This window comes from Diplodia seriata, assembly GCF_021436955.1.
Source record: "Diplodia seriata strain FDS-637 chromosome Unknown scaffold_2, whole genome shotgun sequence".
NCBI lineage: Eukaryota > Fungi > Ascomycota > Dothideomycetes > Botryosphaeriales > Botryosphaeriaceae > Diplodia > Diplodia seriata.
This window is the reverse complement of record NW_027117309.1, coordinates 1,032,644-1,047,818: the sequence shown is the minus strand read 5'-3', so window position 1 is coordinate 1,047,818 and position 15,175 is coordinate 1,032,644. Positions and strand designations below refer to the sequence as shown.

General features: G+C 58.3%; 4 protein-coding genes across 4 annotated transcripts; 1 reads left to right on the top strand and 3 right to left on the bottom strand.

Moving 5' to 3' along the window:
• Positions 1-2,683: 2,683 nt before the first annotated feature.
• Positions 2,684-3,217, bottom strand: SLS55_001696 (uncharacterized protein; the record flags this gene model as incomplete). The annotated part of the gene is made up of 2 exons (XM_066773186.1): positions 2,684-3,121; positions 3,209-3,217. 2 exons carry the CDS (start codon positions 3,215-3,217, stop codon positions 2,684-2,686), a joined length of 447 nt encoding a protein of 148 aa, XP_066635753.1.
• Positions 3,218-3,990: 773 nt separating this feature from the next.
• On the bottom strand, positions 3,991-4,357 carry SLS55_001695 (uncharacterized protein; the record flags this gene model as incomplete). The annotated part of the gene is given in 3 exon segments (XM_066773185.1): positions 3,991-4,262; positions 4,337-4,342; positions 4,354-4,357. 3 exon segments carry the CDS (start codon positions 4,355-4,357, stop codon positions 3,991-3,993), a joined length of 282 nt encoding a protein of 93 aa, XP_066635752.1.
• Positions 4,358-6,941: 2,584 nt separating this feature from the next.
• Positions 6,942-7,247, bottom strand: SLS55_001694 (uncharacterized protein; the record flags this gene model as incomplete). Its single annotated transcript, XM_066773184.1, has 2 exons — positions 6,942-7,129; positions 7,241-7,247. 2 exons carry the CDS (start codon positions 7,245-7,247, stop codon positions 6,942-6,944), a joined length of 195 nt encoding a protein of 64 aa, XP_066635751.1.
• A 6,853-nt stretch (positions 7,248-14,100) lies between these two features.
• On the top strand, positions 14,101-14,791 carry SLS55_001693 (uncharacterized protein; the record flags this gene model as incomplete). Its single annotated transcript, XM_066773183.1, has 2 exons — positions 14,101-14,145; positions 14,480-14,791. 2 exons carry the CDS (start codon positions 14,101-14,103, stop codon positions 14,789-14,791), a joined length of 357 nt encoding a protein of 118 aa, XP_066635750.1.
• Positions 14,792-15,175: the final 384 nt, after the last annotated feature.

Below are 15,175 nucleotides of genomic sequence, written 5' to 3'. Positions count from 1 at the left end.
CGGCAAGGCGATGACATGACATGGAGTCTGGCAACCATGGGCCTCGTAGCGCGCGGAGCGAACGCGCTCAAGGCACTCGCGTCTCGACCCCAATGCCACGAAACGAAAATGTCAGGCAGCAGACATCACCGCCGCACCTCTTGTCATCGCCCGGGGCCCTAACGCTGGCGGCGCAGTGATACCGCCTGCCGCGCGCCCGCGCTCAATCACCCACGCTATCAGAGCCCCGGCCTTCCTTCCTATCCCCTATCATCAGAACTCAACACCAAACAAAACCGGTGGACGATAGCCGCCGCCGCCGCCGGGCGATCATTCGCGTGTCCAGCCGCCCGCGCGCGCCTTTTCGGATCTACGCGGCTCAAGCCTTAACAAGGGCTGCCAGTTAGGTATGTAAGTGCATGCACGTGTACCACGGGTGACGTTCCCTCTTGGCAGATGGGGGCCACAAGGCCAAGGGCTACGTACATCGCCAAGATTGGCGACGCCGCCGAGGCATTGACGCTCGCGGTTGCAAGAAAGAGCATTGTTGGTGCACGAGCAGGCAGGTCTGAAGGCTGCACTTCGGAGAGATGGCGCGGCGTAGTAGTAGCCACAAGCGGTCTAACACCGTGGGAGGCATTGGGGGGGAGAGGATCTTCAGGACATGGCCTCAGAGAGCGAGCGCTTGTGCGGGGGGGAGGCCTGCTCGCTGCTTCGGTGCTTTTGTTGTTTGTCGTAGGAGGAGGAAGAAGAAGAAGAGATTTCGTCGTCGGCAGTTGGCAAAAGTGAATCCAAGAAAGCGGCCTCAAATCCTGTGACTCTCAAAATTTTGGCGTATCACGGTTCAGAGAAGACTGTCAATCTCCAGAAGCTAGCTCTGCTGCGAGGCCTGCATCTTCTCACCGTGCGAACCATCACAACCAAGTGCGACAAGCAGGAAGGATGGCCCGGAGCATGGCGGCCGGCGATGGCGCCCTAGTGCTCAGACACTTACGAGCTTCTTATCGCTCAGCTCGCGGCGGCACGAGTACATTCCGCCCCAGCACTCGCGGCCCCCACTCGCCGACGGCCATGTTAACGAGGGAAGTCGCGGTCCCATCCTGCTCGCCGTAGTGGATCAACCACGGGCCTTTGGTGAGCTCGTATCGAAGCATGTATGGGAATGCCCACAAGCAATCCAAGCTCGAAGTTCCAGCCCGCCGGTCATATGTATGCTTTCCCGCAGGAACGGCGAAGCGCTTCGTGTCACCAGCGGACATGGCTGGCAGCGGTGATTGGCGACGGAGATGACGGCTAATCAAGACTCGAAGCAGGGCACGGATGAAGGCCGACCGACGTCGGGGCGACAGGCGGACTTCATGCCAGCTCGGCGCAGCACATCTCGCGGCTGAGCGGCCGGGCGGCGACGCGCTCGACGCTGACGGATTTCGTCACGTCCGTCGCCGCGCTGCCGACCACAACCGCCACCCCCGACGGCCGACACTGGCCCATCGTCTCAGCGAGCCCGTCCGCGCCTCGGTTCGATGCTGCACATTTCCGCCCCCGCGGGCGTGTGGCTCCGTGCCACTGCCGGATGCTGATAGATTCTCGCCCCCCTCGGCGCGCACCGCCGCTAATCTGGAATTGATCTGGAAAGTAAAACATCCGTAGTCTGATCGGTGGCGAGGCGACGCTGACCGCTACAGGGTCGCTAAGCTCGGCAGAAATGCAGGGAGCGTAGCCCCCAGTTGGCGGCCAGTGTCATGGGCTGATGTGGAACATTGTGGCCGATGTAGGTAGTCATCTCTATGCAGCGGTCGGGTTGCGCCGTTGCTCCAGGCCCGATGCGCGTCGCGACGCAGGAGAAAAAGTGCACCTCTCGCGCGCGCTCAGTGCGTCGGCCGGCACCTTGTAATGCGTGTGTGTGTGTGTCTCCCCTTTTCTGTTCACGAGCCCGGCGAGCTGTGGGAGGAAGAAGTTACTTTCCCTAGCCTGTGCTCGAGCGGTTCTTAGCTTCAGGCCGTGTGTCGTGTCTCGAGTTTAACAGCGCGGGCGGAAGCGGGCCTCGAGAGTTGTCAGGGCACAGAGATATATTAGCCTGCCATGCCAGAATAAACTCCAATTGGGTTTATTCCAGTACCTCTTTTAGCCCCCGGAGGGCCTGTATACGCATGGTGCAGTGGGTAAGGGTCTACTCCTTACAAGAGTCGCGGCGCTTCTACGAGGCTTTCTCTCGCACACTGTATGCAGCTCTCACTCCCGCTTGCTTTTCCAGCTGGCTACAGCGTCGGTCAGTCACTGCGGCGTGCCATCGTATGTATGTACATAACGTTCACAGGGAGGGAGGGACATAGAAAGCAACGGTCAAGACTGGCTTCATTCTTCTATCTACGCTTCCACGCCTCGCCATCCCGGCTACACCTTCATCCTCTCTCTTCACCGCAGACACAGCACACCGGTTTCGTGACGATGACTTCCTACCTACCTATCTACTTGATGAGTGACTCACGACGGCCCTCGTAGCGAAGCGCCGCACGTCGTCATAATAAGGTCAAGGACATATGCCCTGATCAATCCACGCGTCCATGATCATTGAGTCGTGAGTCCCTCCTCCAGCTCCCAGATCTCTGGCCGGGCCGAGGCCACGGAGTTCTTGGATCAATGCGACCTTGTCGATTTACCATTAGAGTTGACGGTCTTGGTGGCGAGAAGCACGCGGCGGAGATCATGACAGTCTTAGTACTCGTCGATCGTCGTTGACTCTTGAAGAGGGCGACGGGCACCAAGCAGACGGGTAGGCGTTGTTGTAGTGCGAGTTGGTCAGACGCCACTGCTTGAGTAGAAAGTTGGCCAATTTCTGGAACAACCGTAGCCACTCTGGCTTGATGATCTCGAAAGCCTGGGCGACATTCAGCAAGAGAGAGGATTCCTGTGATAGTCGCTCCAGCGTTGGATCTGCATAAGGCCACTGCTTAAGCAGAAAGTTGGCAAAGGCGTTGCAGTATTCGTCCGCCTTCTCCTCGTAGGCTTGCTGCTGCAGCTCTAGCTTTCTGCGCGATTGAGCCGAAAGAAGAGCATCAAACTCCGACCGATGGTCACCGGAATAAGGCGCAAGACAGGGTCGGATAAGCTGGGTAAGGTACGCCACGGTCGGGACCTGGCCCTAGCGGGACTGTGAGTAGGAAGGCCATTTTGGAGGCTCCAGACTCTTTAACGGCTCGGATATGGCGAAGGCAATCAAGGTGCGGACGATTTGCATGTCCACCCTTGTACAGAAACCAAGGGGGTGTGGATCCAGTCGGAAGAACGGCGGACGGCAGCGAGCGGCAGTGTTCGACGACGGGCCGGGAGCGGGACCAGCGCAGTGGCGCCAGCATCGGCGCTTCACTTGTTCCTTGAGTGTCAGACCTTGAGGCGCAGACAGAGAGGATGATTGGTAACGGTGTTCGCGGGTAGTGGCGGTGGCAAAGGCAATGGTGGTGCAGAATGGATGTCGAGGCGGGCGTAGACGTGCCGCGCGGTCCATCCTGGGTTGCTGCTCATCACCGCTCTCCACCGATATCCGGGGCCACGCATCAGCGGCAGAGCAGCCACATAACGCACTCCGAGTGCACTTTCGTAGTCGTGCGCTGAGCCGTCTGTCACGCTGAGGACTGCCTCACAGAGGCCAATGAAAAGGTGTTCGTAGGCGTTCAGGTTGTATCGGTGAGAGAGATGCACCGAAGGCGCCGACCACACGAAATTCTGGCGAGCGTGGCCGTCGAACGCAACAGCGAGAGAGCACCAGCGTTCGTTGTCTAGAGAATGATACCGGATGCGAATGTAAGTTGCGTCGGGCTAGAGTTGAAAGTGAAATCTTAAGTGGCTATTGTTAGCTGGCGCCAAGCGAGAGGGACAGAAAGGACGCGCGCGTCGCGTTGTGACATACTGGTGATCTCCTGCCTTAGCCCGCGCAGGTCGCCGGGGCTTGTCCCCATGTACGGCATTGTGTGGTCTTCTGTGGCAGGCGAATTTCCCCGCCTCGCACAGCTGCTACTTCGCGCTGGCTAGGAGGACTTGTGTTACACACGGGCGCCATCCGGCCGGGAAGGTGAACTCGCGCGGCGGGCATTTCATCAGGATATCCCGGCGCAGTTCCGACAGCTCGCGGTGGATGAACATGGGCTGGCCGCCATCTTCGATGGTGATGGTGTTGACGCCGTCGTAGTGGCAGAGGTAGGCCTTGGTGCCAGTCTTGTTTTGATCGAGATTTCGCTGTCCGACACGATCGCGTCGATGTGTTCGTCGTCTTCGACTTGAGGAAGCTGGGATCGAGTCAGCAAGTCAGTTCTGATCAGACGGCGCGGGAGTCTCCCCGGTGAATGTCTGGGCAACATACCTCGACCTGGTCATCACCCATCTTTGGGGGGTGCGAAAGGTATGCGATCTCATGGAGATTTGAGATTGGCGGAGACCCGCCCATGCTTCGACTTCTTGGTCGGAGTCACCAAGGGCTCACGTTCGGAAGTCAACCCCGGCTGACGGGGCTTTAGCTGTGGCCATACAGTCTGCGTTGGCGGCTCGAGGGCACGCTGGGGCGTCGACGGGTAAGCTTCGTTTGAGGTACGATGGTTGTGCTCAAACCAGCCGCCGTAGCGAGATGGTCCGTGATGGGGATTGGTATTACCACTGTTCGAGAAGCATGAGTATCAGCCGCGGGCACAGCTTAGGATGGAAGGGGGCGAGTTTACCTTGGCCTTGACGTTGTTATGAATGAGGAAGACATCGGTTTCCGGGCGGCCCCAAATGCATTGGCGCCCCCTGCGCCGGGGTTGCCAGCATCGTTGCCTCCAGTCTGCTCGTTCTCAACCTCCAAAGGGAGGTCGTGGCATTGCCAAGCTCTCTTCACCCAAGAGATGACACTCCAGGGACGGCCCGGAGGCAGCGCCGCGAGTTGATGTCTGGTTCCGCGGCGAGGTTGAATTCTGCCGGGACGTGGCGATGTCCACGGGACCGTGGATCGCCGCTACGAGACAAAGCTCACTGCCATGATGAGGTGTGTTGTTGTTGACGCTGTAATTCTCGACGTTGTCGGCGATCCAGCGGACTCCATCGCATCACGCGACGCTTCAGGGCTGGCAGACTCCTTGTCCTCGTCAGGCTCGGGGGCCTCGGTGTGCTGCTGGTTGGATGACATTCTGGCAGCTTGTTGTGGCTTCGTCGTGGTGCAAGTGAGATATAGTGATGCGCTTTCGCAGATCTTGGGGGTGGACTTGGGCGGCAGTCATGCGATGATCGCGCGCTTCTGCCAGGGCAGTCTGGCGGAGGCATTGGAGCCCTTCTTTCAAATTGTTCGCCAATGTGGTGGACACCGCCACAGGCGGCTTCGGCCGTAGAGGTCGTCATCGTAGCCGCGAGGTGAGGATGGGCCGGCTTGGATGTTGCCACCATCGGAGCCGAAGCCGTGGTTGTGCTCGTGCTGGGCTAAAGTGAGGGCGAAGATGTCGTCGGTGAGCGCGAGGAGCTCTTGCAGCTCGACGCGGTTGGTCATGCGGAAGTATCTTGTCCACAAGGAACTCCAATCCCTTCGTGGTTGCGGCCGACGTGATCCTCTCGCGGATGAGCTGACGCTCATCCTCGTCCAGCTCACCCGTGGCGTCTACCACGAAGGGATTGAAGTTCTGTGAACTCTCGCTCGCTCGAGTTGCTCTTTTCGAGCATTGATTCGGTCAGTTCCACGAATAATTTGTCACCGGCTGCGTCCTGGCGGAAGCGCCAGCAGACACAAAGGTGCGACACCGGCTCATGTTCTTCACGACGAGCTCGACCGGCTGCCCGAGCGCGCCGAAAAGCTCCTTGGGCCTCCGGCGTCGGTGACGGTGTTTGCGTCGTCGTAGTTCTCATAGTGGCGGTCCTCGAAGTTGTCTGAGAAGGCGTTCCGGGGGTTGTGGTGCTCCGGGGAGGAAGCCGGGGGAGAACGCGCGAAGACGTCGGCATGGCTGGGGTGCTGCTGCCCCAAGCCGAAGATTGTATGTAGTTCAGGTAGCCCATTGTGCTCCAGAGAGGAATCGCTCGCCGTCGTCTTGGATGGTAGCCTTCTGGTGTGTTGAGAGAACAGGCGGGCGGCGCTGCTTCAAGGTCGCCTTCGCGGGATCGGTCGGCTCGTTCGGGGTGCAGAATGGCTGGCTATCGTCCAACAAGGGCGAGGCATCCTGCATGAGTCATGAGTCTTCTCGATCTAGAGTCTACAGTGGCCGTTTCCGGGCAACGTACCTAAGATCTTGCCCTCAGGCGAAAGGCGGCGCGGTGGGAGGGAAGAGTGTCCGCCCGTCACTTACGACACGAATATGGCTACATGGAAGCCTGGCGAAAGGCATCCGAGGAGTATGAAAGCGCACCGCGGACGGCGGAAGCAGGAGGCGTCTCTTGACGGCGCAATCTGATGGTGAGGTGGAAGAGATCTTCAAAAGGCGACGGCCTGGAAGGTTTCTTCTGTACTCTTGTGCGTAAGAGCTATCAGCGTCTGCGTCAATCATGCGGGAGTGAGAAGCTCATACCTGTACTGCTGTTGTCACTTCAGCTCCTGTGCGCAGGAGGCGGAAGGTCGGTGCTGGAGGCGGAGTACGCTGGAGGCGGAGCGCTCGAAGCGCTCTGCTCATCTGGTGCGGCCTCGAGGGTGAGCAACAACTTCGCAGCGCCAGCTCGCTAGGCAGCGGCCTGCGGAGCAGTGTTGTCGGCTGAAGCTGGAGTGGAGTGGGCGTTGTTGTTGGTTGTTGTCTTGAGTGTTCGGCGATGAGTTGGGTGAGCTACGTAGATGGTGGGTGCCGCCCGGCTACCACACATGACGCAACCACAGCCAGGTGAGGTAGGTAGGACCTGGTCCTGTCCAGCGCAGCGAGCGCCCCCTCAGTTATCGCTGGCACCTTCATCTCGCTGCCCATCAAGGGTAAAGGGACAGGCGGGCAAGGATATCTAATGCAATCAGCATCTGGTCGGCGGAATCTCTAATGGCATTGGCGCACCGTCTTGGTCGGCGTCAAGGACGTCTTGGTACGTGTAGCCGAGCGCGATGCAGCAGAAGCCGCCAAGAGCGATCCGACAATGCCAACATCCCTGACGGCGCCCCCACGGTCCGCGAGCTCCCACAGCTCCTGCTCCTGCTCCTGCTCCTCCTCCTGCTCCTCGGCCCGACCTGTAGCGGTGTAGCGTTTGTGCGTGGGTGTTCGTGGAGCGGTGTTCGAGGAAGGTGTGCGGCGTGTCGAAAACGGACTGTCGGGACCCATGGACAATGAAAACGAATCACTGGTCATCGAGCCGTCAGACATCGATCCGCGGGCCATCGCATCTTGGTATCGACAACAATCCTCGACCCTGCGGACCCCAACATGCGCCCAGTCCAGGCGGCAACCGATCTCGTAATCCCAAGAAGCCACGCGGGGGAGCTCGGTGAGCGTGAAGGCGCCGCCGGCGTACGGTGTAATTGCCAGACTGCTTGACGTTAGGCTTGAAAACCACAGAAGCTGAACTGCTGTCGACGGTCTCTCCGCTTGTGAAGTTCGCGCTGAGCCACTGCGAGCTGCTAGAGTGTTAGCGGTATTGGCCAGCCTATCTCAGTAATTGATCGCTCGCTTTGATCCTGTCCTTGACTGAACTTCCGCGGACGATATGGCGTAGACCAGTGTACCGCCAACGCTGCACTTCGCGCTTTGCTTAGCCTCATCCGAGACATTTTGGATGAGCTTGTATTGGGGCTCTGAAGGCGGGCGCAGTTCCGCGAACCAAAGCCGCTCTGGTTAGAAGATGCGCCCGACGCGGTAGGGTTGAAGTGAGCGCCCCGGACGCTCTGGATCTCGACTTCCTCCGCGACATTCCTAAACTGGACTCACGGCGGAGAGAAGGTAGAGAGCACACAGGCGGCATAGAAGTAGTTGCCTTCTTTGTTTTCCTTTGCTTGCGTGCCTACAGCGAGCTCTGTTTCCGCTTACGACCATCCGCTTCCCGACCGAGGCCTGGATGCCGGCATGGTACAAGCTGTTTCGACTGATACGGCCGAGTCTGCGCGCTGGAGCTCAGCGATAAGGCTCTCGATTTCTCTCGAAGATAGATAAGAAAGAGAATAGAAGAGACCGGGCTTGTATATGGGACTCGCCATCTAAACTGTCCTACGGAGGCGGCGGTGTTGATTGGTGTCCTGTGGCGATATAGCCACACCAGCTCCCGCCCGGCGGTCTTCCAAACCGTGCGCGACCGAGATTCCAACAACCTGTCCTCCATTGTCGCCAGCTACTTCATCGCGTGCCATGGGCTGCCGCTGCTGCCGCTGCCGTCAGCAACCGTGGCCTATGAGCTGGATCCGCCCACTCCCTGCACCAATGGCTTCGCTTGTGACGTCTTCGACAGCAGCGCAGGGTCTGGAAGGACGGCCTGAGTCTTGCATGCGTAAGGCCGCGGATAGTCGTTAGCATCATACTGGCAGTTCCTCCCGTACGGTTTCAGACTAGACGCACCGCGCACGAGTCAGTAGAGAGACTCAAGCGGCCATCGACGGCGAAGTATCCCTGAGTATAGAGCCCCTGTTGCAGCATTGTGTGATACTCGGCGGGTGGTTAAGATTCTGGGAGATTGAGATTCGAAGCCTCCAGCGTAGCAGCAAGTTGAGCGGGCGATAGCGTGAGACTTGAATATGTGGAGTAGCCCGTTGAAGGCGTGACAGTTCACGATCGTGTGGTTCCTGTACGCGTCGGCGTCGAATATGGGCGACTTCCAAGGACGACATGGCGGAAGATGGGTGCCTTACGAAGAAGTCGGATTGGCGCTTGAGGATGGAAAGGAGGTGGCGGTGTCGTAGAGGATCGAGTTGGCGGTGGAAAAAGAGGCAGTCTAGTGTGTACAACGCAGCAGGGGTGCCGCGTACTCGGAAAAGAGCGGGCGAGCTATGTCGGCTTGGGTGGGCTGGATTCGGGGCAGGATTGGTGAAATGTCGCCCAGACGGACACGAACATACAAAGCACAAAGAGCCCGAACACCATCCTTGCGATCCGGAACATAAGAGACTCAAACTTGAACTGAGATCCTGGAAGAAAAACGCTTCTCGGCAACGTTGGCCTTCCCTATCACCCTTCCTGCTCCGAGGACGACTGCGTTGAGGCCTCAAAGAAAGAAACAAAGAAACTCCTTCTCACAGGTTTGGCCTTGCGCTTCATGTTCAAAGACTGACTGCGTCGGCTCCTCAATGTTGCAACAAACGCTTTTCCGCAGACTTGCTTTCCTCCTCCCGTGCTGTTCACATTCCGAACTCATTATGATATGGTTGCTTCGGCTTGCCATCTGACTTTGCTTGCTGCAGTGTCCATGACTTCAGGCCTGATGCTGACACGGGTAAATGGTAGGCAATGGCGTGGACGACGGGGTGGTATGAAGCGAACGGAGGCGGGATGATGCTGATACACAGCCGTCAGTCGAGATCGTGTGCAGAGACAGGTTAATGGTACTCAACACAGCACGCTTGATACAATCTTGCGGATATCTGCAGCCGAGTCCGCGCCTGGGTGCCAGCTTCGTCCTCCCGTCTCTGTTGCGCCGTCGCGGCGGATGGGGCTTGTGTGGAGCAGATGCGCAGCCCGAAGCTTGAAATTGTTTGCTGGCACTATCAAAGTGGAGTAGAGTGTCTGAAGTCGTGCCGTGCTGGCGCTTGAGCGACGGCTGTGGGTGAGTCCGCGGGCAAGCGGGAGTGGGCCAGAAGGCGACGGGAGCGCGTGTAGCGAGAAGGCAATTGTAGCAACGTACCGCTGGAAACCTGACGGGAAGTGCAGCGGATTGACGCTGGGCCTCGCCGCGTACGTAGGTCAGCGTTGATCTCGGCTCAGGCTATGAGCCAGGCTTGCCGCTTGCGATGAGCGCACCTTCGCAGTTGAGCGCGTCTGGCGCGCAGGAGGTTCAGGTGACGGTGGGCAGCCGGCAGCGGGCAACGGCAGGCAGAGGTTGGGGCAGGCTGAGGCAGCGGAGCGGTGGCAGCTGGCGGCGTAGTCTTGGGTCGTCGCGGCGGTGGAGGGGAGGCCTGGGACTACTTGTGGGAGACTTATCGCTGAGCGTGAGAACCAGGACACTCGCACATCCGTTGTACCCGTCAGAGACGGTGCCTGTGATTCTCTTCGCTGCTTCGGCCCGCAGTCTGGCGCTCGGTCACCGGAAACTTCTGAACGCGGAGCTGTCGTGCGCGGCCGCCCGCCTCTGGCGGCGATGGTGTCGCACTGTCGCGCCCACGGATCTGTGTACGTTTGCCGCGCGCACCGTCAGGCGAACGAGACCGCGCTCTTTCGTCACAGGCTCTCAGAAACAAGTCGGTGGTAGCTGCTAGCAGTATTTCCGCACACTGAATCACGCTGAGGATCTGAAGGCAAAGGAAGGGCTTCACGCGGCAAGCAAGTCGGAAAGATGACATCTGAAGGGATCGAATTTGACTCGAGGCTACGGACGAAGGATGTAGGACTTTTTCAACCTGGTTGAAGCTGATGATGAAGCATCGAACACGTCGATCGAAGCATCGTCCATGGTTGATCTTGGTTTTCTAATTAGAGCGCGAACAGCTGAGCAAGGCTTTTCGCGCACACGCGAAACCGTCTTCTCCTAGAACATGCTAAACATCAAGCACGCTCGTGGCTTTGTAGGACTTTTTCAACCTGGTTGGCGCCATGGGAAGGGCGCCGAACACGTCGATCGAAGTATCGTCTACGATGGATCTTGGTCCCAGTCGGAGCGCGAGCAGCTTGTGTAGCCTTCTCGCGCGTGTGAAGTGCAGAGACCGCCTTCTGATAAAGCGTGCTAAAACATCGAGCACGCTCATGGCTTTGTAGGACTTTTTCAACCTGGTTGGCGCCATGGGAAGAGCGCCGAACACATCGATCGAAGTCTTGTCCACGTGCATCTTGGTTCCGCCATTCTCGCAAGCAGCTAGTGTGAAGCATGTGCGTTAGTATGGAACCGTGGGGTCTGGCTCAGAGACCCGTGAAGGTATGGTATGGTTAGGTCAAGAGGTGACGGGCGAGGTTTAAGTAGGCGTCGGCCGCCAAGCAATGGACCCTGGCAGCTGCTGCACCATGTTGGCTGCTGGCACGGCAACGCGCCAGCCAGCCAGCTTCTGCGGGCTTCCATTGCGCTCCAGGGCATCGGAAGACGCGTTTCTACGCGGCTCGGCTCCCTGTGTGGTGAGCTGTTGCTTTTGGATCCGCACACGCAAGCTTGCTGTCCAGTGAATTGCAGACAGCGCTTGGCTTGCATATCCAGCCCCGTTCTCTCCAGCTGTGCCCTTGACACCCAATGACGGTCATGGTGCTGATCGTACGGACTCAGATATTAGCCATTTCTGCTATGCTGCAGGCGCGAAGCGCAATTGACGCCTCACAGAGAGCCAAGTAAATCAACAAGGTGATAATCTCTCCCAGCCGACTCAAGTGGAAAGTTGACGTTTTGCCATTTTGCCGTTGGAGAAACCAGTGAGCCAGTCGTCTACACGAATCCAAGCCCCCAAGCGCTCCAAATTCAGCGCCAATCCTCCTCCACGCCGTACCGTCGCCGCCACCACCGCCCGCGCCGCGCCTCTGCGTCGAACCAGCTCCGCCCCGCCACAGACACCACGACCACTCCTCCCTCGACTGCCTCCACCGCACCCGCCGCAAAGCCCAGCCATACCCCACCGGGGCCGTCACAGACACCACCACCGTATGATCTTCCCCTCTGCCCTCCAAGTCAAGGACCCTCCCACTGACACTTGCTGAAAAGGCCATCACCGCTCCCCTCTTCCACGCTAGTAAAGTTCCTCTTCAAATGTCCTGTCGCAGAACTTCCTCCTCCACCGTCTTCAGAAAGCCAGAAGCATGCCACACCCAGCCCGAGTGGGACGTCGCTCGAGCCGCCGCCACCGTCGTCACGAATATCGTCAATCACAAGTCATAAGAGGAACGACAGAGGCAGTACCGTTAGCTGCATGGCTCGCTGCTCTCAGCTACCAGCCGCTGTCGAAGGGGCTTACGAGGCCGGAGAGAGGTCGATGGAAGGACGCGGGGCTTGGTGGTGTTGGTGCGCAGAGCAGAGCAGAGCAGATATGAGATGGGCTGGGTCTCGGATTAGAAGCTGTCCCTTGTGGTGGGAATTGGGCTTGGCTGAGCTCGGTGGGCAGGATGAGCAGAGTGACCGGTCGAGACTGTAGGTAGAAATCTTTTAGTTCACGAAACCCTTTTCCTTGAGAGGGTTGTCCAGGCTTTTTGGCCTTTTGGGGTCCTCAACATGGAGTTCTTCGTGCATCTGGAATGATGACCGCAGTCGTGCGTATTCTAAGGACCTGGTCTGCGTCCGCAACCAGGTAGGCTAGGGAGGGATGCATATCGTGCTGAGGTGGCGTCTGACCTCGTACGGGAAGTATTCCACAGAAGCACCAGAATCGAACATGTCGTTTTCTGGCGTTGTGGAGTGCGGCGTTGGAGGCGCCTTTATTACGAATCGACGACCAGGTTTTGTCCGAGTCCTTTATTCACGGTGCTTAGTTAGTCTGCGGCATCTGCTGGGTTGATCTGACCATCCGCGATCTTCTCATTCCTGACCATGAGCCTCGAGCAAAATTCATCTGGTCGATGGTCCTAGAGCTCATAGCCCTAGTCCAGAGCCTATGACTGGCATACCTTGTATCCTGGAACCACGGCGCCGTTAGGGTCGTTTAGTTATTGCCTGGTTGCTGAGGACGGTGTACGGTGGTGGGAGGTTCGTCCCGGTGACCATGATCTCTGTGTCATAATGGCACGCATGATGGGAAAGTGACGGGAAAAGGGAGCTGTCAGTAGCGACGGAATGGTAGATTGTCTAACTAGGATGCCGCGGTGTTGCGGCCACAGGGATCTGCTTCCACTCAGCCGCGAGTCATGACGGTTGATGTCTCCGGATCAGGGGCGATGTGATGCGTGCGATATTGCTCACCATCGCAACTGCAGTCATGACCGCGACCGGTCTCACTGTTGTGGCAGTGTCGACGACGGCGCTCGTAGCCGGAGTCTTCGGTGCAGGAGGTCAGAGGTGTAGTAGTCCGACTCAATCAGCAAAGGTGAGCATTGCCCGCGGCGAGTGAAGGTGACTCCGATCGGCCAAGTGCCTCCACCAGAGCAGAGTTGGTGCCTAATTTGTGTGCCGGCGCGTGACGTAGGTTCTCGCGCCAAGGCCGGGGGGCTATTGTTTTCTGCACAAAGTGCTGTCACCTGCGCTAGATTTTCGCCACCACCTCCACCTCCTCGAAACCTCGCCACCTTCTTCCACTCTGCGCAACACCCTTCATCCAACACTCATTTGCATCCTCCACACCCCTCCTCCTGACGTTCCTGCTTGCGCGTCCGTCTCATCATGCATATTCCACGCGTGGAAGCTTGCGACGCCAGCGCATGCGCGATGGTTGCAGCTCGCGCCGGCCTCCAAAGGCGGCAAAGCTCACCTTCTTGCTGCTGAAGGTCACCACCAGTCATATGTACGCTTTACTCAGCTTCAGAGAGCCTGGTGAGCCTCTTTCGCGCTCGGCTTGACCTGAGTCAAGTCTTGAAGGCTTAGATCGTCACTGACATACCCAAGTGCGCCAGAAGGTTGTCGCCAGAGCTCACTGACCTTCCACCACAACTGGGTCACAGCACCGCTGGAGGCACCAACGCTGGCCACTCGTGACTCGACTAGATCTTCCAGCGAGCTTGAGCGGCGAGGCTCTTCACGATGGCTTTCCCTCACACACAGGAGCGTTCGAACTTTCGAAGATCTTGTGTGCCGGCCGCATCACAACGGCTAGATATTCGCCTCCGCCTCACTTCCAGAGGCCTTCGACGCTGACGAATCGTCTTGCCACTTCACTTCGTTTGTGTGGCGACTACAACTACATGATTCAACGAGTCATTCGTAAGTGAACCGACCCCTCTTTACCTCGTCGACCGCCGCTGACACTCCATCCTAGGACTTCGACTCCTTTGCCTTTAGCACCTACGACTTCTTCGGTGATCCTCACCCTTCGTGCCCAATATGTCCGCCAGTGGCGGTACCTACCTCGCTCCGTCCGCCTGAGCCGCAACGATCAAGACATGGCACAGAAAGGCGCGATTATGGGTTAGGAAACTGGCTCATGGCTGCAACTTCCGGGCAAGCATGAGTCAGAACAATCCGCTCGACAAGATCTGCAGGGCTTTCAAGGTTTGATCGACCTCCATATGGTCGAGTCATCCTTTTTGTCGGCCGCATACTTTTCTCTTCCGGTTGCTCATCCTCTTTGTCGGCCGCTTAGGCGAGTCCGACGAGCACGAGGGCCAGGTCCGCGCCGACCGACGAGAGCGTGCCGTCCTCGCGTCCCGCCCAGGACCGCGCTGGCTGGCATTTCAAGCGTACGCTTGCCAGATTCTCTTCGTTGATGGGGTGCTTCCTCCGACGGCGGCGCTCATGTCGAGCATTTACGAAGAACACAAGGATGAAGACGGCTTCCTGTACATCACTGAAAACAGCTCTCGAAACTATACTTGTGTCGATCTAGATCGGGCCGCTTGACTGGAGCAAGGGTAGCGCCGCGACGCACATCTTCAACCCTGAAGACCGCCACGAACACGCTCCGCATCCCGAGTATTTCACCAAGGACGACTTGACGTACCTAAAGAACTTCAAGAACCTGACGCGTCTTCGCGTCTACAACATGCCCGACTCCTTCCAGTCCGTCATCTGGGAGACTGTCTGGAACAACCCAAGCCTCGACACGCTGGAGCTTAGCATGCGCTACAACCCCATCACTCGCGACATTGACAACGACACTCCTCCCCAGATCTTGTGCTTTGGCTTTTTGATTATATGACAGTCTTTCTGGCTGTCGTTTGTTTCGGCGGCAACGCCGAGGAAGAAGATTTCTACGCTCACAACGCCCCTCCGTCACCATGCACTCCCGAGCTGTTTCCCACGCCTCCCCGGCAAAAGATGCAGCGCAAGGCCGCCGAAGAACAGGCCGCTGCAGACGCCGCCGCCGCCGAGCAGCTTCGTCAACGCATGCTCGCCGAGCAACCCACGCTTGCTCGGCAACCCACGCGTCCGTATGTGGAGGCCGCCGCTGCTGAGAAAAGCTCAAGTGGCTGCCACCTCTGAGCCACCATCAGGTCCTTGACATAGAGGACTGGCCTCGCCGTCTTGTGAAGGCTATGCACGCTCTTGCCGACCGCACCCACACCTCAAAGCGTCTGCCTGA